This window comes from Diabrotica undecimpunctata, chromosome 7 (genome assembly GCF_040954645.1).
Source record: "Diabrotica undecimpunctata isolate CICGRU chromosome 7, icDiaUnde3, whole genome shotgun sequence".
NCBI lineage: Eukaryota > Metazoa > Arthropoda > Insecta > Coleoptera > Chrysomelidae > Diabrotica > Diabrotica undecimpunctata.
The window spans coordinates 86,577,864-86,605,252 of NC_092809.1; the positions used below are offsets into that span (position 1 = coordinate 86,577,864).

At 34.6% G+C, this 27,389-nt stretch overlaps 1 protein-coding gene across 3 annotated transcripts in view; it reads right to left on the reverse strand.

The window, feature by feature from the left end:
- Positions 1-27,389, reverse strand: part of Sin3A (SIN3 transcription regulator family member A) — a 319,966-nt gene that overhangs the window by 30,176 nt on the left and 262,401 nt on the right. For all 3 annotated transcript variants that reach the window (XM_072537654.1, XM_072537655.1, XM_072537656.1), the window contains exon 11: positions 7,077-7,628. In XM_072537654.1, the coding sequence (XP_072393755.1) occupies positions 7,077-7,628 (552 nt within the window). The remainder of the gene's footprint in view (positions 1-7,076; positions 7,629-27,389) is intronic.

The window sequence follows — 27,389 nt, forward strand, 5'->3', positions numbered from 1 at the left end:
CGAGAAACTTGCATATCAGCAATTCTTCATATTAGATAATTAGTATCTCGATATTGAACTTATCCGAAGCATCTTAACCTATGTTCTCTTATTTTGGCAATTGGTGCCAACCCTAAACTTCCCTCAATAGCTTCAGATTTGTTCTGAAGCTATTTTCTTGTGGCATCTTAATTATATATTTATATAGTTTTATTAGAATCTTCAAGTAAACAAGATAACCAACTTGTTCCTGTTACTCCTAAAACTGTATATCTCAACTGTACATCATCTGGTCCAACTGCTTTTGGTTAAAGTGCTTGAACAATTTCCTTGCTTGGTATTTTGGTGCCATTGCTGTTACTCTCCCCGTTAGCCCTAACTAATTTTCTGTCAAATTCTTTATTTACTAAACTGTCAAAGTACTTTTTTTTATCTCATTAAAACCTTTCTTTGCTCTTCGCTTGGCTATTTTATATACACTTATCGGCAAAAAAGTGGCCAATATAAATTTCCGAAAATAAAAATTCATTGAAAGTTTTATGAACTGATTCATATTGTATATTTAACATTTTTCATTTTTTAAAACAAAAAAATGGCCATTACTGATCGATTCCTACTCGAAAAAAAAGAGTATAATATCGAAACGAATTACAATCAATAAAAATTGCGAGTGAACTTTAACAAAATGATCTAATATCGGGTATTATGCCCTAAAACAACAATAACCGTTTGAATACGATTTGGAAGGGGAAGGGACAAATTTTAAATAAAAACTTAAGGAATATGTTTATATTCTTCACGAAGCATGTTTTGAGTTCTGCAAGACTTTCTGGTTAACCTGGTTGACTTCTGACCCTACGATGAAGTTCATCCCAAAGATATTCGATGATATTCAGGCTGGTCATTCTAGAGTATTAATTCCTACTTACCCAAGTAAATTGTAACAATTCTTGAAGTATGCGGCCGTGCATTATCATGCATAAAGACGAAATTGTCCCCAATAAATGGACCAAATGGAACTACTGCTTCTGCCAAAACATCCTCTATATACCGGTGAGCATTCAGAGGGCCATTGATGAAAATAAGTTCAGTTCGAGCTTCAAATGAGATTCCAGCTAAAACCATGACACCATCACCGCCAAACTTTCTTCTCTGGGACATACAAGCTTAGGCATATCTCTCACTTCTTCGTCTCTCCAAACACTTTCTCGGTCATCGCCAGACTTCAAACAAAACCGCGATTCATCAATAAAGAGAATTCGTGTATATCCCAGTGTTGATGTTGTCGAGCAAAAATTAATCGATTTCTACAGTGTCTCGGTTGTAATTCGGGAACAATAGCCGGCCTTCTTGCCATTAGTCCTCTTTTATTGAGACGTCTTCTAACCGTTCTCTCTTACATTCACATTTTTAACCTCCTGCAGGCGGTTTCTTTCAGCAATTGAAGTGGAATGACGATTTCTTAAAAGTTCCATCACAATAAACCGATCATTTCTTTGCGAGGTAACTGTTCTACGACCGGAACCAAGTCGACGTGAGTATGTCCCAGTCTCTACAAAGCGATGGAAAGCTCTCCGTACTGTAGTTCTCGGAATACCTAAAGTTTCGGATACATAAACTTGACTTCTTCAGTCTTGTAACAATGCAGTAATTCCATTCACATCTACTGTAGATAACACCATACCTTAATAATCATTCACTTAGTTGAAATCCACGTTTAAAAAGCTAAATTACTATTTAATTAAATGTTTTCAACGTAACAGCGAAACAGTGACTACAGAAAACAGCAACATACACGTCAAAACTGTCAAAAACAAGCATACATGATAGCAGTAAATATTTAAATTAAGACGCAATATGAAACAGTGCATAAAACTTCCAATGAACTTTTATTTTCGGAAATTTATAGGGTGGCCACTTTTTTTGCCGTTCAATGCACATTTTGCTTTACCTTTTCTGGTATTAATTTGATCATATAGATTTGTATACGCTTCTGCTACTACTACTTTCGCATCCTTTTTGGTGACCTTGTAGTTTTACGATCAGCCCACGATCTATTTTCTGGTCACTGCTTATATAGTTTTATTTCCTTTTTTATTTTTTTCTTTAACTTCGTTTGACCACCACTAGGACTCTTTCCTGAGGTTTTCCATGTATTTCAGTCTTAAGGAAACCTATTTCAATAACAGTATTTCTAATAATACTGGCCATATTTTTCCAAATTGTATTAGGCCTTCCTTTTAAGTTTCATGAAATTTTTTCTATTTTTGCCCTGAATAGACCTTCTTTTCCATCTTTTAACACCCACCACTTGAGTTTTTGTGGTTCTCTAAGATATTTTGGTTTCATCTCAAGAGAACTTGTTACACTCAACCATGTTAATTTGGTGACATTTTTGTTCCCATTATGCGATTTTCTCTATGCGAATGTTATTACGTAATGTATTTTTTTGTTCCAAGGGCTAGGTAGGTGGTTCGATAACATCACCACCAGATGGCGCTACTATCGCAAGAGAAACCTACTATCATAATACACTCTCGTAGACGGCTAATGTCAAAATTTCAAGCCGAATCGGACTCGGTAGTTTTGTTTTGACCGCGTGTGGAAGCAGGCGTATACGCTAATTTTGAAAAACTAAAAAAAAAATTTTGACCAGTGATTCTATTTTTGTTGTAAGGGAAATCGGACATCGAAATCAAAGAGGGCTTGGATGCTGTGTACGGTAACTCTTCTCCTTAGATGAGCCACGCCTAAGTGCCCCGAACATGGCTACCGCAGAGGATAATGTGACAGAAATTCACGATCTCGTATTAGCAGACCGCCGAATGAAGGTGCGCGAGATAGCTGAGACAGTAGGCATTTTTGGACATGAGAAAGCTTTCGGCGCATGGGTGCTGCGTTTGCTCACTCCAGACAACAAGCACAGCCGTGAGACTACTTCAGAGCAATGTTTGACGCTGTTTAAGCGTAATCCAGAAAGAGTTTCTAAGTCGTTTCATAACCGTCGACGTCACCCGGCAAAAGTGCTCCGAATAAGGGGAAGACTGTCATATCGACCGGACACTGTTTTCTGGGATTTGGCGAAGAAAAAGTGCTCTCCCACCATGACAACGAACTTCTTTAGGTACGACCTCTTTATGTTTCCAAACTTGAAAAAGTCGCTCGCCGGGAAGAAACTTAAGTTGACTGAGGTCATCGCCGGCGCCGCCACGAAAGCCCATTTTGCAGACCTCGAGAAAACGTATTATTCAGATGAGTTAAAGAAGTTAAATCATCGCTGGGTTAAGTGTATCGAGCTAAAAGGATTCTGTGTTGAGAAATAAATCTCCACTTTTCCAAAATGTTGTTTTTCTTTTGTAGGCTAATTACTTATCGGACCGCTCTAGTATATTCACAGAGCATATCGGATGTAATGTTGTCTAAGGCATTTGTTATATTCTGATACACTTTTTCGAAACAACCGATTTATATAATCGTTTGTTTCGAGTTTAGATTGTACCTAGCAGGTGCAATTTATATTGATTAGGTCTGCCTTCATCCATGTTGTTTATATTGCGCTGAGTGTTATTTATGTTACTCTGATTTTGTGGAAATGAATATGTTAGTGTGAAAACAAGTAGATGATGATCAGTTCCACAGTTAACGCCTCTTTTAATTCTAGTGTTATTTTATTCAATTCTCGAAGGAGTTTATTGGTGTATATACTGCTATGAGTATTCTTTCATATCAATATATTTTTAAAGTCAATGTCACATTTCTCAACATGCGCTCTCATGTTTTTGTACCTCTGACCAAATTATATATCCATTATACTCTTCATTAACTGTTCCTTTCTGTGCAGTTACTGATACATAATAATTTTATACACAAGACTAGATCTTGGTTTTTTTTTAATTCCACATAAGATATGAATCTGATAATAAGTCGTTGATCCGTCTGGATTCCAAGAAAAATCACTTCATAACATAATAGTCTACAAGCCAATGGGACATTTTTGCAAATATTAAGGTGGGTACACATATGCGAGCCAAACGGTATACGTACCGTACGCGTACAGATCCTTGAAAAATATTCTACATCGTACTGATCGCATACTTATCTCGATCCATGGAAAGCGACAAACCAACAACGAACACACATGTGCGAAATGATTCATTTTATTTATAATTTGGGTACTGATTTATGTTTCCGTTTTTGCTTGTTTAACAAAAATAAAAATATGTACAATAATCAGTTTACTGTTTTATCACGTCTCTCTAGAAAGGAACACGTCATTCACACAATGTCGATTTGATGAGACAATAAAAACGTTCGCTGCGTCTAGTAAGCGCCGTCCAAACTGAAAGACGAGCTTCCTTTGAAGTCGTGGAATAAACCGCAACAATTTGGTTCGCGACGAGTCACGATGAAACAGTACGCAAGCGGTTTTTTCTGCCGTACACATTAACGAATATAGCGTTCGCATACCGTATGCATACCGTTTGGCTCGTATATGTGTACCGACCTTTAGAGATTATGCAATATGTAATAACAACTTTAGAGACTATGCCGTCAATTCTTATCGGTACATGTGAGTCGCAGGTAAGATAAACTTACCAGTCAAGGGGGTAAGGTTTTTGTGGGCAAACATTAATAATAATACAAAAATAATGACCTACGACCGAATGCCGGACAAAAATATTGGTATCACGAACGGAATTATTTTTATTTTTGAAAACTTTTTCCCCATTTTCGGTAATTTTGCACAGCACGGCATTCATACACAAAGTTTCGAATCGGTATATATAGATTAATTTTTTGCAGCCGTAAATTTGGTAGGGACAGGGGTGAGAAATCTAAGACTCAATCCTTAATTTGAACCCCCATGCTTTGTGTACCGATAAGAATTGGCGGCATAGTTTCTAAAGTTGTTATTACATAGTATTGATTTATATGTGATTCATGCTGGGTCAAATGACCCATTAAAAATGTCCCATGGAGTTGTAGTCTATCATCATCATCATTGGTGCTACAGCCCTATAAAAGAGCCTCGACCTTCCCAAGGCTATTACGCCAGTCAGTTCTATCCATTGCCAACTGTTGCCAGTTTGCTGCGCCTATTTGTCTACCATCCTCATCTACACCATCCCTCCATCTGAGTTTTGGTCTACCCCTACTTCTACTTCCCACAGGTTGTGACATAAGGATTCTTCTAGGAGGGTTGTTCTGCTGTGATCTTGCCAGATGTCCTGCCCATCTTAGTCTTCCTATTTTTATAAACGATACTACGTCTTGATACCACCAAATATATGTTTATATCTGTGATATATCTCGTAGTTGTACCTCCTTCTCCAAACACCATTTTCACAGATGCCACCAAATATTCTTCTCAGGATCCTTCGTTCAAATATAAGCAGGAGATTTTCATCTGCCTTGGAAATGGTCCATGTCTCCGACCCATATGTCAACACTGGTTGTATAAGGGTTTTGTATATGGTTATTTTTGTTTTTTGGCTTAAGTTTCTGCTTCTCATATGTCTACTCAATCCAAAATAGCATTTGTTTGCTAGGATTATTCTTCGCTTGATTTCTTCCGTCATGACGTTCTCCTTGGTGATCAGGGAGCCTAAGTATGTAAATTTGTCCACCACTTCAAAGGTAGAATTATCAACCGTGAATTGGTGGCCGATGTTTCTGGCTCTATTGTTGGGTGTTGATGCCATTATCTTAGTTTTATTTTCATTTACTTGCAGGCCCATATTTTTTGAGGCGTTTGACAAGGTGGTATACATTTCTTCTAGCTTGCGTGTTGTGCGGGCAACTAGATCAATATCATCTGCATATGCCAAAATTTGGGATGATTTATTAAAAATGTTTCCTCTGCTGTCTATTTGGGCATCCCTGACCGCCTTTTCCAAAGCTATGTTGAAAAGGAGACACGCCAGCCCATCTCCCTGTCGCAGCCCAACATGCGTTTCAAATGCCTGTGATTGTTCGCCCTGTATTTCGACTTTACAAACAACTTTACGCATTGTAGCCTTAACCAATCTTATCAGTTTATCGGGGATGTGGAATTCATCCATGGCTTCATACAATTTATTTCTTAGGACACTATCATAGGCCGATTTAAAATCTACGAAAAGATGGTATGTGTCGATATTGAATTCATTAGTTGTAGTCTATAATTACAAATAATATAAATGTAGATGAGTAATTAAGCACAGTTGAAACAGTAAAAAAACGTTAATAATTTTAATTATACGAATGAATTGCTTATTTATTTATTGGCGTCGTTTCACTTTTCATAAATTATTAAGTTGAAATTAAGGACAAGACGGGTCCGTATTGAAAAGTCTTGAAAGTTGGTATATAGGTTTCCATTAGTCCAAAGAACCTTATTTAATTTGGTGCAATATGTCTTCTTAGTTTCAGGTTCCTATTCTCTTTTATTCAAAGAGCACATCCTTAAATCTTGAAACCTAACACATGGGTTTCCCTTAATCCAAGGAAGAACCGTACTCCTTCTACTTCAATAGATTTTTTTTTCTCATATTGTTACGCTTTCTAAGGAGTTGAATGGGGGTTTCGGCTTCCTACTAACATCTTTTACCCACGTCTTTCATTGTTTTTGTATCAAGAAGTCATAGGTCTCAAAAGTTACAGGTGAGATATTTACTAGTGTGTGTATGGTATAATGACATCTGTAGATTATGTTTAAGCCATTATGTAAGTTACAGTGAATAATTTAGCCATGTTCTTCGATACTCCGTTTTATCGGGTTATTACCATAAACTTTTGAATGATTAAATTATTATTGAAATTGAAAAGAAATAGCGAAATTTTGCATTTTATGATCATTTTAAATAAACGAGTACTCTAGATAACTAGAACGAGAACTACTTTAAATGTATTTTGAGACGCATATTATTTAATATTCTGAATATAAAAAATGTTTTCCGGGCCTTCCTATAAAAGTTTTCACTTCTTGTCAGGTTTTTGTAACTACAGATATATATTTTATGTTAGTCGTACATATGGCTACAAAATTATAAGGAAAAAACTGTTCAGAGCTAAACAAAGAAATGAAATAAAAATAAAATATATATAATAACAATTACCTTTCTTGCTCGGTGGAAGGCACTTATGTTGTATAGATAGCTATCTTTTTGTATAGTGAACATAATTTTCGAGTCTTGAACATTAAATTTACATTCTGTTTCATCATTAACCTCATAACCAGGATGATGTGTATGATCTCTTACAGGTACCGTCCTTTCATTAAGCTTTCTTTCGATGGCATCTAGAATATTGAAATTTTTTCCATCTGTCTTTTTATTCTCTCCAAGTGATTCGTCATCTCTATTTGATTGGTGGTTTTTAATTTGCCGTCTGTTCTTATTGGACGTATTCCCCACTTTTTTCTGATACAGCCTGAGATTTCGATGTAAGTAGACAGGTGATCTAGGCTTTGCTTCATCTACAATATTGGCATAATGTTCCTTGTAATCACTCCATTTTTTTCCATCTTCAACTTTCTTAATGTCATCTGAATCAGTATCTAGGAGTTCAATAGTCATTCGACAGTCTTCCTTATAGATAAAAATTTTAAAACAATTTTCCTCTTGGACTGCCTTTTCAGCTGTTCGCTGGTAAGCCATTTCCTGGTACACCTGTCAAATAATTATTGATGTTTAATAACAATGAATATAAAAAAATCAAGAAAATATTTAAAAATATATATAGTTGTTGACACTGCAAATATTTTTTGGACAAATTGAGTTTAGTCAATTCAGCCTATAGTTATTATTTTGATGTAACAAAAACAAGTCCATATAATTAATTTTAATATGGATGTATCACTTCGTCATTATACACTACTTTTTTTGCACTATTTTTGTCTACTTTTGACAAGCTCGATAAGTTTGACAGAAGTTGACAAAGATTGATATTCATTTTTGTAATGTTAATTTTAGTTTTAGGTTTAATATTCCTAAACATTCTGGAAACTAACATTCTACATTCTATTCTACAGTATCGAGCAAGATCACTTATCTCTAATTAAACATTGCATGTCCAACACTTATCTGGCATCTCTAAAGCACACACAAGCCAAAAGAGCTGTAATAAAGGCCAATTTTACCAAGGCTGCTACAAGGGGAAAAGATGTGTCAACGTCATTAAAGTCATTAGAGGCCATGACAAAACAAAAACAGACTCAGAAGGCCGAAGGTCCAAAAATGCCAACGTCGGACATAAGCACACGACCCGAAAGCCAATGCAAAGGGAAAAGGCCAAGAACCGAGGATGTGACTTTGGAGATGTACATATGGAGGTTCAGGAATAGGAACAACCTTCTTCAGGCGTAACTAGCCTACTCGTAAGGACTACTGCCCAAGAGTGCGTTGGACCCAGAGAAGAAGAAGGAAAGTCCACGGTACCAGAACCGGACAACTCTTCGTAGTGAAGAGAGAAATAAGGCTCCTCCTGGCCAATCTTCAAAACGCAAAAGCCGCATCGTCAACGCTGGTTAGAAGACTGGAACAAGAAGGCATTGATATTGCCCTCCTGTAGGATAGGCGAGACGATGACTGGCTTATCAGTCAAACAAGGTAAGGTTTTATACACACCTAAAGTTATAAGGTCAAGGTCGTGCATAATTCACAGTAATATTGTAGATGGTACAGTAATCCCGGTGATCTACACCGATGATATTGTTACAGATATTCTAACCATAACCACTGAAGTAGGAGAGAAGAAACTGTTTGTGTGTTCAACCTACTTTCCGGGTTATGAGGCTCTAGATCCACCAAAGGATTATAATTGATATAGTTGCATATTACCTAGGTAATGGATTACAGCTAATTATCGGATGTGATGTCAACGCATACCACACCATATGGGGCAGCACAAACAATAACACAAGGGGTGAGTCTATTTTGAATTTCATTCTATCTGAAGGTTTAATTTATATTCAAAATAGGAAACATGTTCGGATCACAGACGATCACAGATATACGATTTGACCTTGATATTTTTCCATCGGAAATTAAATACAGACATCCTAGATATACAAACTGGGTAGGATATAGAGAATCCCTCAGTAGAAATCTCCGGGAAAGTACAAACTTTTTTAAAGGCTTAGAGGAAATGAATTCGACAGCAGAAACAGCGAGCGAAGCTATTATGGCGACTTACCATGAAAAGTGTCAGGAAAAAACAGGGAAGCATACGGGCAGTAACACACTCTAGGGGAACAATGGCTTAAAGAAGCTAAACGCAGAGGTCCGAAGCCTATTGCTCTTTGCTCTTTGGTCGACGTGGTACACATATTATGTCGCATTGCAATCAGTTTTATTTTAAATCTTAACACACCACATTTATACGTTTTGCTAATGGAAATCGAAAGGTGTACTGGGAAAACACACGTTAATATTGGTCCATTAGTTTAGCCTCTTTTTTTGCTTTTATATTATGTAATCCCGTGAAATAAGAAAAAAGCAGTTTACAATGATGTTACAATTGTATTGCCTAAAATATTAGATATAAAGCGTAAATTTAACATGGGTATAAAGTAACACTGCTTTTAAATTGTTATAAAGATCAGATTGTTATAAAGAACATATTTTATTTCTATTTTTTATTTTTTAAGATCGACAACTGCACAATGCATACTACCGAGATGCGTACGAATAACAATGTCGAGAACATGATTCATGTAAGTTTTGACTTGTAAAAAATGCGACACAGCTATTGTGTTCATAGTCCTAGGATGCAAATTGGCTTCGGTGGACCCTCGCAACATATAATGAGTACTTCAGAAAATAACTAAAAAAAAAAACATAAAATATACCTTTTTTTAAGTAACATGTAAATGTTAAACTTAGGCTAAAACAATTTAATAAGTGCAATACAAGTTTGGCCGGTGGGACGAGATTGTTGGATCCTACGGCGGGGCTTAACGTGTTAAAAAAACCAAAAGTAACTAAGACTGGGATGCCTACAGGTATAAGCTAAAGCCATACAATAAAGAAATTCGCAATTTCGAATCCATAAAGTTCTGGCAAACGAAACGGAGACCAAAGAGGAAAGTATCTTATGAGAGAACTCATAAACACGCACTTTTCACCCTCAAGAATTCTGAATGATGCAGATAGGCGAACCAACATAGAACAAAGACTATGCCAAGTTCTATAGATTGTAAAATAGCCACAGCCATCACAAGACCAAGCAGAATTAGATGATCTATAAATAAATTTCAGCCATATCTGTCTCCAGGGACAGATAGCATATATCCAATAATTTTGCATATGAGATTAAAGGTATTTATACCACATGTATGCAAGATCCTTAAAGCCAGTTTAGCAATGAAAAGTCGTACCGGAAATATGGCAAAAGGTTAAAGTAATATACTTGCCCAAGGTAGGCAAAGTATCAGACCTAACAACAAAGTCATATAGATCAATAAGCCTATAGTCTTTTCTATTAAAAACGCTGGAAAGACTTCTAGATAGGTACATAAGAGACGAAGTGCTAAAAGATAATCTTCTAAACCATCGTCAATATACACATCAACTTGATAAATCTACGGACTCAATGATGGATGATGTAAATAGGCTTATCTCAAAGAGATAACAATGGCCGCTTTTTTAGATATTGAAGAGGCATTTAATAATGTTACCACCAAATTGTTGGTTAAAGCAATGAGTAGGATAGTAAAATCCACTCTGGGTAAAGCAACGATCAAAGCAAGAGCGGGTGGAGACTGTCCACAAGGAGGAGTTCTGTGACCTTGGTAAATGATCTTAAAAATCTGTCCACAAAAGACTTTTACTGAAGGATACGCTGACGATATGGCAATTGTCGTCAGGGGCAAACTCGCCCAGGTTGTATCGCCCATTTACTGACAGATAAAGCTCAAAAAACACAAATCATTAACTTCACAAAAAAGATTGCGTTATAAGGTCTAAAACCACCAGTGCTGAGAGGAACATAGATTTAGATAGCTTTCCCAAAGAAACAAAGTACCTAGAGGTATATTTTGATCATAGGCTTACATGGAATACTCACATACTGAAAACTGCACATAAAGTTATGTTCTTGGGCAGATGTATAAGTATGTTTGGTAAAAATTGGGGGCTCAACCTCAACCTTTGGTTATATACAAAGGTTATTAGACCAATGATAACCTATGGGTATGTGACGTGGTGGACAAAGACGCAGCAAGTGGGAGTAATAAGGCTGCTAAGTAATACACAAAGGCTAGCATGTCTGTGTATTATGGGGGCCATAAAAACAACTCCTACAGCGCCATTGGAAGTCCTGTTGAATCTTCCACCACTTGATGAAGGGTGAAACCAGATCTGTGATGCACAGATTAATACATAGTAATACATAAGTCAGATGCATAGTGCTGACAATAGGAAACTAATCGAGGAGCTAAAAGGAGATATTGTAATGGGGTAATCCATCGATGAAACAGCTACGAGATATAGCTTTGACAATAAATTCAAAAAAACATACTAGGCGGGGAAGACTGGAGGAAAGTTGTATAAGCTACATTGTTGGCTCAAAAACATCTGAGGGTATAGGAGCCGGTAGATAGTGACAAAGCAAGGAATACATTAACCGGTTAAGTCTATCTAAGGATGCCACAATTTTCCAGGCGGAAATAACGGCAATCCATCACTGCATGGAAGAAATAGAAAGGCAGAAAATCACGCACAGTTCAATTGCCATCTTCACAGATAGCCAGGCAGCGCTTCAGGCACTCAATTCTAAGCTAGTATGGGATTGTGTGGGTGCTCTAAATAAACTAGGAGAACGTAGTAAGGTTATGGTAGCCTGTGTACCAGGACACGAAGGTCATAAGGGTAATGAAAAAACAAATGAAATGGCCAATTAATGCCATTCATTGGACCGGAACCCTTCTGCGGCGTTGCAAAGGCAGTAACAAGAACAGATACAAGAAAATGGGTAGCACACAAATCTTAGGAATGGTGGAGGAATTCACGAGGACGAAGACAGGCGGAAAAGTTCATTATAGAACATTCATCAAAATTTACAACCGACCTAATAAGCAAAAACAGAAAAATATTCAAAGCCATAGTAGATCTGTTAACAGGGCATTGTAAGCTGAATAGGCACTTGAAGCTGATGGGATTGACATCATTGTGATAGGGGGTATCTACACTTTTTTCCAAAAATGAGATATTAATGTCTAGTCAATAATTACACCTTATTCTATCTAATACTAACGCGAATTGATCGTATCTACAAATATTATATTTTAGGCTATATATTTAGGGGTATCTCCAAAGCGTACCTTATATACTGAGCAATTTGGCGTCACACACGTCACTTATTGCCAAAATCGCTTAGTAATTGTATATAATACACTAAGCACATTCATTCATCGTGTCTAGACGTGTGTTTATTATGGAGCGTCAATCACGTAATTTACCCCAAGATGAATGTGCCCAAGCAGTGATACTGTCTGAAGAAGATTGGAGTTACCGAAGAATTGGTCGTCGGTTTAATGTGTCCCACACATCCGTCTCACGGGTGTTAGAAAGATCCCTCGAAACAGGGGATCATACTCGCAGACCAGGGCAAGGACGAAACCGGGTAACTACCCCTATTCAAGATCGATTTTTAAGAATTTCTGCTCTTCGACAACGTTTTGTAACACATCGAAGTCTACGAATTCAGCTTTGAGACGTGCATGCTATACAAATTAGTACTGAAACTATTCGCCAGTGACTTAGGGAATACAACTTATCACCTAGGATTACCGTCCGAGGTCCTCTATTAACTGCAGAGCGTCGGAGGGGGAGACTACATTTTGCCAGAGAACACGTTAATTGGTTAGAGGCTGACTGGGAACGAGTGCTATTTATTGATGAATCCCGATTTTGTTTATACAATAACGACAGACGTGTTCGTGTGTTGCGACGACCCAACGAACGATATGCTCAGTGTAACTTCTCACACACCACATTTTTTGGTGGAAGATCCGTTATGGTGTGGGGTGGTATTTCTTTGACCGCACGTATGTACCTAGTGGTCATACAAAGTGGAACTGTTACAGCTGAAAGGTACATATTGGAGATCCTGGAGCAACATGTAGTACCATGCGCTCCTTATATCGATGAAAATTTGACCTCACGCTGCACAGATCGTCAGAAATTATCTAGAAGAGGTAGAAATTAACACTATGGAATGGCCAGCACATAGTCCGGATTTAAATCCGATTGAAAATCTCTGGGATATCCTTGGTAGGCGATTAAGAGCGACACCGATCCAACCAAACAACTTACAGGAAGTGGGAGAGAGGCTGATCCAGATTTGGAGAGAACTAGACCAAAATGAAATACGGCAATTAATTTTAAGTATGGACCAACGATGTGAGGCTGTTATACGTAGTAGAGGTAGAAACACTCGTTATTAAGACTTTTTTCATATTTTAGTTTACTTTTCTTTAGAATTTTCCGTTTTATTTTTTTTTTCTCCTGTACTTCAACATTTTCTGACGGTTAGACAAACTGTTATAATTACTAATAAAATGTAGAATAAATCTGGTGAAGTTTTATTTTTTATTCTTTGCCTGTTTACAAATAAAATTGATTTATTGAAGTGGTGCGTTAATTTCTTGGAGAAGTGTATAATAAACTCAACTGATATTTTTGCTGAAGTAATAGAAATAAATTACTTCGAACCAGGTCACACATTTATGAGTGCCGACGCATTCCACCATCAAGTAGAAAAATCTCTACGAAAAACTAAGAAAGTTTACGACTTTACAGATTTTAAAAAAGCTATTCTACAAGCAAATTCTGGGAGGATAAACTTAAAAAAGCACATAGTGAGCGGCCATATATTCAGGATATTGTTCAAATCACAGCCCACAGGGGATCAATGTCACTAATTTATAAAAACAATTTTAGTGACCCTGATTTAACATTAAATTTTTTGAATGCCAAAATTACAAAGACTTTATTTAATAATACCAGCTCCAAGAACAATATAAAACCCAAGAGGCATGACAGCAGAAAGACGAAATAATATTATCTCAAGGCTTTTAGAAGCCGACAATGCCATCATGTCAAAAAATCGTTTAAATTTTTGGAAAGAAATACCTACCACTCAGTGCCTTGAGCAAAATAATGATAATGATTAATAATTAATTTAGTATTTGAGTTATTTTGTGGAAATTACTTTGTTATTTAAACCAAATCATTTAAAAATAAATGTGTACATGTAGATACTGTGTTTTTATCTCAGTATCTAACCTATAATCGTTTCTTAATAATGGGCTTATAAGTGTACAGACCAGTTTATTAAACACAACAGCCCTAGCCAAACATTCTCTAGAAAATAGCCATTCTTTTGATTTTGAAAATGTACTTAAAAATTACAACAAAAGATGCATATTGGAGCATAAAAAAAAGATCCAAATTCTATCCATAATAAGACTGACATCAAAGATCTTTCCAATATGTATCATAATTTAATAAATTAAGTTATCAGAACCACTCATTTTTCCAATTTTTAATCCATGTTAAATTTTAACCAAACGCCCAAACCGAAACGTTTAATATATATATATATATATATATATATATATATATATATATATATATATATATATATATATATATATATATATATATATATATATATATATATATATATATACACTCGCGATCATAAAATCCGGGTCACCTTGAAAATTTCAAGTTTCTTGAATATGTTTGCATCTGGTGCAGTAATAACCTTTTTTTTAAGCTAATGTATTTTTTATTTGTCATCAATGTTTGTTTTGAAAGAAAAAAAACGGTTTTTTTATTGTTTTTATTGAAAAAGCAGAAAACAAACCAAATTGTTGAAACAGACATACGAAAGAAAAAATGAAAAATACAGAACGTTGTAAAACATCAGTGGAATTTCAAAAACTAATATCGTGTATTGTCTCCCCTTGCTCTAATAAGATCTTGCAGACGACGGGGCATATTCTCAATTTTTCTTCGGATTACATGTTGAGGTATGTTATTCCACTCTCTCACTAACATATCCTTAACCTCCTGTGCGTTGTTAGGAGGAGGTGTATGGGTTTGGATACGTTTTTTCAAATCCTCCCAGAGATGTTTGATGGGATTCAGGCCCGGAGACCTAGCTGGCCAGGGTAACCTTGTAATTCTAACCTCGTCCAAGTAATGCATACTGATCCTGGCAACGTGCAGTTGTGCGTTGTCCTGCATAAAAACGGCGTCTTCTCCAAGTCCTGCCATGGTGGGCATAACATGTTCTTCCAGAATCTCCGTAATGTACCTTCGTGCAGTTAAGGACCCATTTTCGATGAAGGGTAATTATGTGCGGAAGTCGGAAGATACACCTCCCCAAGCCATGACCGAGCCTATACCAAATGACATTCTTGGAGCAATGCAAGCTTGTGAAAATCGTTCACCGGTTCTCCTCCAAACTCTTACACGTCCATTGGATCCACTTAGGCAGAAACGGGATTCATCTGAGAATAACACTTTGCTCCAATCATTAATTCCTCAATGCGCGTATTGTCGAGCAAAAACTAGTCGTGCAACTCGATGCGCCCGGCCAAGTGGCGGTCCTGTAGCCATTACTCGAGAAGATAGTCCAGAAGAACGAAGTCTTCTCCTGACTGTTGCAACGCTAACATTGCAATTTCGTACTTCCTGTAGACAATTTCGATGCATAACCGCAGTTGAGGTCCGGTTTCGTAAAGCCTGAAGCACAAGAAAACGATCATCTCGTGCCGTGGTCGTTCTTTTTCGTCCAGAGCCAGGTCGTCTGGTTAGCAAACTCGTCTCCTGAAAGCGTTGAAGCACTCGTTGAACCGTAGAAAGACTTACGAAACAGTTCTTGCGACTTGCCGTTGAGTGTGACCGTCTTCCACAAACGCAACAATGCGTGCCGTTTTAACAACAGTCAAGGCATTTTTGGCAAAAAATAAACAATAATAAACACTAATAATGGAACTAATAAACACTAATGGCGGCAATAATAAACGTTTGTTTGTTGCGTTTGAACAGAAAGTCGAAGCACAAATGAGACTTTTAAAACAAGCGGCAGTTACAGGTACCGTTCATTTTGGGAAGTGTACAGTTTTCCGCGCAATCGGCATTATTGGAATTCTTTGTTACAAAGGAAACCGCTAAGCTGACAACAATTCTCAGAAACATGCATTAGTTTGTATTTGTGTTATTATTATTTACGATAAAGCTCGTTAAAAATGAAATAACGGCGATTTTCAAGGTGACCCGGATTTTATGATCGCGAGTGTGTATATATATATATATATAGTAAAAAATACGACCGTTGATTAAATTTGGAATATATTCAATGGTTGAACAGCAGAGGTTTTATCGGTCAATAATTGGCAAATAAAAGACGTCAACTACTTTATTGCTTTATTTGAATACGTTTCGCTTTTATTTTTAAAAGCATCATCAGTTCACTACAAATAAAAAAGATTTTAGAATATAAGTAAACAAACCAACAGGGTTCATACTTACAAAAACAATTTGTAGGGTTTTTTAAAGATGTTATAAAAACTCTACGATAACTTAACATTAAAGATTAAAAACTAAACGGGAGAAACAAAACAAAAAATACAAGTAAAACTGTAAGAACATTAGTTCATTTAATTTTAACCGATGGCTTCATTTGAACGTTGGTTTAAGCTCTTTCGAGGGTCAAACCACACTAATCTTTTCGATTGTTTTGGATCGGCTCGTCATAATTTTCACATGTGGCTTGTTATCGTCCATGTGTTTCTTTGGAATGCATGGTGCAGATTACGATTCTTAAGGGAAGTATCAAGCGAAACAGGGACGGACCTTTTTTTTTAAAAAGGATTCATTAATTCCTTTTTCTTTAAAAAACAAACAAACAAAAAAAAAAGAAATAAAGAAGAAATTTGGAAAGAAAATATATATATATATATATATATATATATATATATATATATATATATATATATATATATATATCTGTACCGTGGAGGTAAACAGTCGTAACTCCAATTTTTGCTGAAACGGAGTTAAGACCACGCTCTTGTTATCAGGTTTTCATAGCATCTGGTGGAAAAGAATCGTATATCCAGTAGTTGCCTAGATACGGTGTTTAGAAACAACCGCAACTCCATTAGTCAGTTGAGGTAAACAGTAGTATATCCATAGATACGTGCGTACACCATAGTATGCTTTGGAATGCGGTAGTGGTAAACAACCGTAGCTCCAGTTCTACTATGTATCTCTATGTATACAGCCCTTGTTGTCCACAAGGAAGTGGAGGACATAGGCCTCCACTTCCTTCTTCCACGTCTCTCTATTGTATAGGCAGTTTGTATCCACTTCGGGCCTGCGTGTTCCTTCAAGTCATCTGACCATCTCATTTGTGGCCTTCATCTTTTTCGTTTGTAACTATATGGTCTCCAGTGTATAATCATCTTATTCCATCTGTCATCTTTCCGTCTTATGGTATGTCCAGCGAACTTCCACTTAAGTTTTGCGCTCCAGTTCTACATTAAATGATATTTAGTTGAGGGTGTTACCATGAGACAACGGCTGCCGTTCGTCAGAAATATGAAGATCATCTTCAAGACGCTGATATGAGGTATATTGAAAACCCCTTACCTGACAAATAATCAAAGCTTTTATTCGTTAAAGCTATGGACACTAAACCTGACAATTTATGATTCCACCACAAAAAAGGCGTGGGACGAATCGAAAGCTGGTAGGGGTGGACATGAAATTGTTTCAGCATTATTGAAGTGGAGTGAAATTGTTCTTGCAAATTCTACGGTAGAATATTTATTTGGTCTGACAATTGTCCCAGTCAAAATCGTATTATAATGATGATGTTCAGTTACCTATGGCAACTAAAAATATGTCCAAATTTAAAAACAATAGACCACAAGTTTTTGTTGAGAGGGCATAACCACATGGAGGCATGTCATGTTCATGGTTTAATTGAAAGGACGTTAAAAAAACAAGCAACTATGGAAATAGTTACGCCTTGGGACTGGCAGCAGTTAATCCGCTCTACAGGTGCAACTGTGATTGAAATGGAGGTATCAGATTTCAAAAATTTCGAAATATTGTATGCCAAACCTCACTTACCATGTATTGGTAAAAAACGGAATATTGAAAAACAAGAGTTCCTTATTTCAACTGTGGTGCACTTTCAAATTCGCGCTGCGTCGCCGTTAATTATTTTTTATAAAACAAACTTTACAAACCAAAATTTTATGAGTTTGAATGTATCAAGATCAGCGAGAACTCAAATACCATTCCCTGATCAATTGCTTGCTATGCGTACGAATTGTAAAGGTATCACCAAAAAAAAATACGAACATTTATTAAAGCTTTGCCAGTGGATCCCGGTGCAATTTCATAATTTCTACCAACAGTTGTCAATTTCAAAGCAGCAAGCAGATGACAGTGACAGCGACAACTAAAGTAAAAATATTTAGGTTTTGAATGTACATGTGGAGAGCTAGCTGATCTACAACATATATTGTTAGAATGTCCTTTACATTTTATTGAAATATCAAATTTTTTTACCAAGCTTGATCAAGTTAATGTTCAATTACCTTCTAATCTAACACATCTTTTAGAGTCAAAGAATCTAGATGTATATAAAATTTTATATGGTCATATTAATTGTTTAAAATTAAAGCTCTGACAAAAAAAACAATAAAAAAAAAATAATAAAGAATAAAAAAAATGGAGAACAAAATAAAAAAGATACAAAAAATAAAACAGCAAAAACAGAGTAAACTAGTAAGTAAGTTTCTAACATTCCATGTCTTAACTGTCAATACAATAGTTTTAAATTTAAATACTAACAATATCTTGTGTAAAGAGAGAACTCAAAACAAATTGACTGGCCAAAACCAGTGCCAATAAAACACACACACACACACACACACACACACACACACACACACAACTTTAAAAATTTAAAAATTTCGTCATTTTTCTCACTCTCACTGATGTCATCACATTCATCATCTTCGTCACTTTCACTTTCAATAATATCACATTCATTATCTGCTTCATTTTCAATCACTACTTCTCGAATTGATTCTGGCATCTGAGATCCACCAAACCATTTGAATTTATATGTTTCATCTTCAAACTTCCAACCATGTTCTTCAACAATCAATTCTGTTGGTACTTTTTTATGAGCATTTGGAATTGTTCTCGTCAGTCCTGTTCCATATAAGTGACATATGAAAGTTTCTAAGGTTTCAAAAACTTCATTACAATCGAAGTCAGTTTCACCAAGTTGGATAAAAGCATCTTGATACTTATTACATTTAGCGCATGCGTCTAGAATTACTGATCTAAATGGAACGCGCATCATTATTATTTTAATATTTTAAAATAATAATGATGCAAAATTAATGTCCAAACAGAATTTGTAAAATTATAATTAACTAATGAAAAAAAAATTCAATCAATTTGAATGTTAAAAAAAATATTGAAAATATCTAAGTACAAAGTAAATTTCAAAACTTAAAAAATTGATAATTCCACTATTAAATTGATTTTTATTAATATTTATTTGTAAAATGTTAAAGGAATTATACAAATTGAATTTTACCTATTGATAAATAGAAATAATATATTTTGTATTTGATTATTAATGTAATAATAAATCAAATTTTTCTTATATCTGAACAACCATTATTTATGCAATATAAATTTAAAAACCTTTTTATATAGTTGGCAATAAAATAGTTGGCAAATAAAAGTCGTCAACTACTTTATTGACTTATTCGAATATGTTTCGCTTTTATTTATATATATATATATATATATATATATATATATATATATATATATATATATATATATATATAGAGGACGGTTTATTTATATTGTCGATGGTGACGAGGTTTGGGTGGATGTTGGCGTGATGGTTAGCGTGGGGCAGTAGCGCACCTAGAATTTACCTCTGGGGGGGGAGGATTTTGGTTGGTCACCAAAATTTTTTTTATGATGTTACCTCCATTTTGGGTCCTCAAAATGTGTAAGTAACAGTGTCGGAATAGGGTCCTGGGGGGGGGGGGTTTAACCCCTAAAAACTCTCCCTTCGGTGCGCCACTGGCGTGGGGATTGGCACGGTGATTGGCGCGAACATTTCTGACAGCAGGATTTTGATTGAATGGTGGAGCGGACAATATTTTCTTTATGAGGTCTTCAAGTCGAAGGTAACTGTTATCAATTTTATTGGGACAATTTGGCCTTTTTTCAATTTCTATGGCTTCTCGGATAATTCTTGGTTTATAGAAGCGGATGGGGGCTATGAATATGGAGTTTTCAAAATAAATTTTGTTAACCCGGAAGACTGCTGAGTTTAATATTAATCCTTGTAATAGTATTAATCTTAGTTCTAGGTTTAATTGTACTAACCGCGGAAATCTTTCGGATTATTATATATATATATATATATATATATATATATATATATATATATATATATATATATATATATATATATATATATATATATATATATATATATATATATCCAAAGGAAGCCAAATGTCCGTTTAAAATTTTTTTAAATTTTCGTATCTAGGAATATGGACATTATTTTCTGCAGAGTTTGTGTGTTTTTTGTTTTTTTTGTTACTCATTACTTAAAATTAACTTAACAAAAAAAAAAAAACAAAAAACACAAAAACTCTGCAGAAAATAATGTTCATATTCGTAGATGCGAAGATTTAAAAAATTTTAGACATTTGGCTTCATTTAGAGATGGTTCTCCACTGAAGACAAACAAAGCACTGTTTTATTATATATATATATATATATATATATATATATATATATATATATATATACGAGCCCTAACAAATATATGTTGGAACAAGTAGTTTTTGCGAATAAAACATCAATTTACCAAAACTCTTTTATTTTACATTTTTTTAATTGTAAATATGAAATTAACAACATTTCTTAGGATTATATACGAGCCCTAACAAATATATGTTGGAACAAGTAGTTTTTGCGAATAAAACATCAATTTACCAAAACTCTTTTATTTTACATTTTTTTAATTGTAAATATGAAATTAACAACATTTCTTAGGATGTATGGAATTATTTTTACAGTTTAGTTATATATTTTATGTTGATTACTATTTAATTAATTGTTTGATAGCCAAAAAGTTGCTGACAACTAAATATTGGAACCAGAGGATTTTAACAAATTAAAATAAAAATTAGTAAGACGTAAACTCGCCCTTAGCTTGAATAACAGCCTGAACTCTATAGGGATTGTATAAAATAGACCTTCACAGAATTCAGGAGTAAAACTATCCCGTATTTCTTGTAATTTAGCACGTAGTTGTGGCAAAGTACGCTGAGGGTTATTTCTTAGGTGTTGTTTCATTATGTGCCAAATTGTCTCTATTGGATTAATATTTGGGCTGCTAGAAGGATGTGACAGAACTTTAATGTCATGTTATCACATCTATTTTTTTGGTAGATTTAGCTGTATGGCATGAGGACTCCGTCCTACTGAAAGATAAAATCTCTGGATGGATATAACTTAGCTGAACTTGGTAGAAACGAATATTCAAGGATATCTTCATATTTGGCATCGTTTGCTTTGGTCCCAATAAAATGTAAAGTTCCCAACCATTTGGCCGACATACAAGCCCACACCATGATACTCTGTGGAAATACAGTTCTTTTGAAAAAATTGTTATGGAATGCTTCTCGAATCATATATTTTCCCGAATCACACGCTTTCGATAATCTCCCACACAGACATCAAATTTTCTTGTGTCGCTTAGATAACTTTGTCTCAGTTGTTTGGTACACGAAAGATTTGATTTAGCTCAAATGTAACAATTCCTTTTTTGAGTTTCTGCCAGCAATGGTTTTTCTTTGGCCTACTCGAATAAATCAAAAAATAGAAAATTTATATCGCTAGAAGAACCTATCAAACATACCTTATAAAAACTAAAACCGGTTTTTCTGGATATATTTGAGACATGATTATCTGGAAACATTCATCCCAGTTTCTCTATTCCTTCTAGCAGTTACTTATCGTAGTGTATTTCTTCTTCCCAACTTACGTATTCTAATTAAATGCTTTACGAAACAGCTTTTGGACAGCTTAGCTTTTGCCGCAAACATCAATACTGGCAGTTTCACCATATTTCTTAATTATATTAAATACAGTAGTTGTTGCTAGTCAATTCACTGGGAATTTCACGCATTGTTTTCCCTTGCATGGTACTGATGAATAATAATTTCTCAAACTTTTGAATCAGTAGGGTTTCCACGTGCTATTATTATATTATACTCAAAATAAAACTGACGGTTGTCTTTATTCATACTCAAATGACGCGTGACAATAATTATTGTTGTCAACGCACTACCTACTCGCACGATTGATTTCAAAACGCGAGGAAAAGCAAAAAATGTTCCAATAATTAGGTGTCCGCAGTTTTCGATTACCAAACAATTATAATACAATTTTAGTAAAAAATTTAAATGGCCAAAATTTATTATTTTTATGAAAAAACAAAAAAAAAACTACGTATATTTTCAATTTAAACTTAAATATTAGACACAATACAACAATGCGAATAAACGAAATCTAAATACCTTCTTAACTCAAAACAATGTAAATTACAGATATACCCCCTTTTCGCTTAGTAGGGCAGTGCTGTCGTCAAGGATACCTGTGGAAAATCATACAATTCCAGAGGCGTAATTATTTCATTTTTTTTATAATTGAATTATTTTATTATAAATTATCTTTATCATTATGTCTCTGTTGGTGCCTTTTACTCCAGTCGTCAAGAGATGAAAATGCTACCCAACCTCTAAAGAGTATATGAACAAGCTGAATTTTACCAAGAATATTAATTTTGGGACCCCAAAAAAGATGCATAAGTTTTTAACGTTTAAACCATTTTTACCCCCGGGCTTTCTCCCTGAAACCCCCCTGGTAGATGGGTACCCCTTTCGATTTACCAAGAATCTGCACGCCGTAGAAAAAAATGTTTGAAATAAAAAATGGAGCTGAGATATTTTTAAACAAAAAATGTTTATAACGTATCACTTTTTGTGTAAAATGAACCGTTCTCTAAGAAACAACGATTGAAGCGACCTTCGATTTTGAATGTCAGTTACGTACACGAAATCAATGTTCAATAAAACTTGTATCAACTCGTAAAAATTCGATATCTTTTGATCCATATGACCTATCGACAAAAGTCAATATGCGTTTTAAAGGTAAAGAGTTTAGTTTTCGTATGCAATTTGTATTTTGCCGCAAATAAACTTAGATTTTATAAAAGTGTTAAATAAATAAACGTGACGCGATTTTTGCAATTTTTTTTATTCTCATATTTCTCAAGTTTCTATTACTAAAGCCTAGTCTTCAAAACCTATAGCATGAAATTTTAGTTTTTGAGTTTTGGCAACAAATGTGACGCATTTGAAATATGCTTAAAAACACTGGATTTAAACTTTCACATAACAAACAATCTAAAACGTTTTAACCTTTTTTTTTTTTTTTCAAAGAACCAAATTTCTGCTATAAACTACACTCAAAACGGTCTTCTTAAAGGCATTTTCCGTGACGTGCGATTGATTGAAATGTAAAACATTCAATTCTGCGTTTTTATTTATATTTCAAACGCCTCATATTTGTTGCCACAACTCAAAATTGAGATTTCATGTCATAGGTTTTAAAGATTGACCTAAAAAAATTTTACTACGACTGGTCAATAAAAGTGATCAATTTTATTGATCTCACGAGAATATTAAAAAATGGCAAAAATACGCGTCACGTTTATTTATTTAACACCTTTATAAAAACTGTTTATTCGAGGCAAAAACTGCACTCTTTACCATTAAAACGCATCTTAATTTTTGTCGATAGGACACTTAAATCAAAAGATATCGAATTTTTACCGTCGAGCTGATACAAATTTTATTGACATTGATTTGGCGCGCGTTACTGACATGTAAAATCAACGGTCACTTCAAGCGTTGTTTCTAAGAGAACGGTTCATTCTACACAAAAAGTACTTCTTCTTACGATGCCTATCCGTTCCGGATGTTAGCGATCAGCATAGCTATCCTAACTTTAATTGCAGCTATTCGGAATAGTCAGGTTGTAGATGTATTGAACCACTTCCTTAGGTTTTGAATCGAAGATATTATTCTTCTACCTGGTCCTCTCTTTCCAAATACCTTGCCCTGAAGAATGAGTTGCAATAAGCCATATTTGTGTTAATTTCTCATAACATGGCATAACATCAAAGATATTCTAATATGCGCTCTTTGATTGTGTTAGTGATCTCGCATTCCTTGCCCATTCTACACTTCAGTATCAATATTTTAGACAGTGACTCATGCTTTCAATGTAGACCTTTGCGGGTCTGAGGAGAAAGGAAATTGACGAGTCATAGGCGTGCGGTTATTATTTAAAAAATAATCAGGATTTTAGAACGAATTGATTTTGCCATTTTGAATGTCATAAAAATTATTTTCTTACTTTATAGATGCCTTAGATGAAGAAAACTGATCCTTATTAAATATATTTTTTTGGAAAACCCTTTATCCGTTATTCAAACTTATGACTTATCAAGGATTAAATTTAATTTCTATTGTCAAATGAGATTTAATGCCATGGAATTAGAAAAAGAGTCGTCTAAACTTTCATCACAGGTAAAACTGAATTACTTAACCCATTAATGGCCACCCATTGAAATAATTGGTAATTATGCAAATAAAGTTTGTTTAATAAAAATAGGTCTAAGAATATTATCTTGCCTAAAAATAATTATTATAATAATAGCAAGATACTTGAAATTAATGTTTCCTTAACAAAACTTTGGCGGTTCATAAGTATTTATTCGTAAAATTTAAAATTTTTGCTGTCTAACCTATTTAGTTTATTTTAAATAAAATAAATATGATTATGTTATAGTTAGTAATAAAGAAAACTTTGATTTCTAAAAACTGACACCTAATTATGATACACCTAAATTATTTTTTAGGAAATTCACCGAAACAGCCAGCATGAAACCGAATTGGTTTTATATACTCTGCATCCACAAAAAATTAAGTAAAAGTATGTAGTCAGAAAAAAAAATCCTATCAAGAATCGAACAAGCAAGGAAAACATTCATGAGCATTCAAACATTTTTTACAAGATCAGACCTTAGTCTACAGCTTAGAATCCGAATGATCAGATGTTACGTTTTTTCTGTCTGGCTTACTGTATGGCTGTGAAAGTTAAACAATGGACTTCGTCGCATGTGTAAACAAAAAGAATTACTAAGAATAATCAAAGAGAGGAAAATGCAATACTTGGGTCATGTGCTGAGAGGCGAAAGATATGAACTACTTCAAGTTATACTGGAAGGAAAAGTACAGGGCAAAAGATCAGTAGGAAGACGCCAGAACTCGTGGCTGAAAGACCTGAGGAGATGGTTCGACCGCTCATCCGCAGAGATCTTTCGCGCAGCAGTTTCCAAAACTACAATTGCCATTTGGATCGCCAACCTTCGAAAGGAGACGGCGCAATGAGAAGAAGATGTAGTCCTAGTCCCTTATAAAAACAATGTGTTGGGAATACCCTAATCTAATCGCATGTTGAATCATAAATCTTATGACCAATGACGCCCACGTTGCATCTTGTTTATCAGTCGATAAATAGCTTTCGTTGTAATTTCACATATCGGCGCGTTTAATCAAACTTATTGCGTGTTTATACATTTGCTTTAAAAATACAAACAAAAAATTGTATATAATGGATATCTGTTCCCAAGTTTATGACATATGGGATGAGAATGAGAAAAACATTTATTACCGACTTTGTAAGTGCATTAAATCAAAAATGACTTATTATTTAATAAAAGTATATACCTATTCCTAAATAAATAATTACTATTATAAATTATTACTAAATAAATACTTAATTTTCGTAATACAGATCTGAAGAAGGCAGAGAAAGCACTAACCGGCAGCCAATTAAAATATTTATAACCTCATACGCTTATATTTGGTTGTTTACTGGCACTATCGCTTTTCGTTGGATAGATCTTAGCCCTGGAAGATCACACCGATTTTTTTTATTACAAATACCACACATATGGGTATCAGATACCCAATGATTTTTTGTGAAGAAATAAAAAAAGTAAATATTTTATGATTTACAGAGACTGTCTAATCACTATTGAATACACAAGAATAATTAAATCAATCATTTTAATTTCTCTCACAATACAAAAGAAAAAAATATTAAAAATATTTCAAAATAATTAACAAACATTTTCTAAAAAGCCAGAAACATATTTCAAAATATTTTATCTTAATTTCATATCATTTCATATCTTAATTAGCCATAAACTGAAGCTGACTGTGATTAGGAAGTAAAAAGTCCTCGCGCTTTTAAATTTATTGACAGCCTCAGTCAAAACATTGTTAAGAAGTGTTATATTATAATTCGAATTGAAGATTGCACTTTTTTCAATAGATATTAATATTGGTAATATTAGTAATTAATTATCAGTACTAATAATTCGTGATGAGTATATCAAATGCAGAATAATTGTATGATATAATTGGAGTTTATTTCGAATGTCACCAAAATGCCGCTATTGCCTCACGTATATATTCTGTAAGATATCCTGACAGGAGACATTATGGCAACTAAGTATTTGAAAGAAAGGCAAGAAGATTAAGAGAAACTGGTAGTTTTCATCGTCCTTGTTTTAAACGACGTAGTAGAGGTATGACCGAAGATAATTCAATCAATGTTCTTGCTTTAATTCAACAGAATCCACATATAAGTAGTCGGCAAATCTCTATAGAATTAAACATACCCAAAACTACTGTTCTCAGGATTTTAACACATCACAGGTTGGTTTTTCATATTATTAAAGTGAACGTTTAGGTCAGAAACTTGGAATTCCCTTTAAACTTTAGATTCAACTGTTATTTTAATATTCCGATAAAAACGGCAATACAGCGCTTTTATCCTTTTATCCGTTTCTTAAAAATACTTATGCACGATTTATCTTGTGAAACAATTGTGGATTTTTCAAGATTTTTTGAATTTTAGTAAATATAGTGGTTTCTTTTTCACCAATATTTGTTGTTCTGTTTTTTAGACTGCATCCTTATCATGTAGTTCTCCACCAAGCTTTACATGAGAGAGATTTTGATGCAAGGCTGGATTACTGCAATTTGATGTTAGGTCTGCTAGAAGATTTTGTGGATACACGAGGCTACGTTTAATAGCGCGGGCGGTGATAATCTGCATAATATGCATTATTGGGCTGAAGAAAATCCGCACTGGATACATGAGCTGCAGGTTCAAGGTAGATGGAGTCTTAATGTTTGGTGTGTT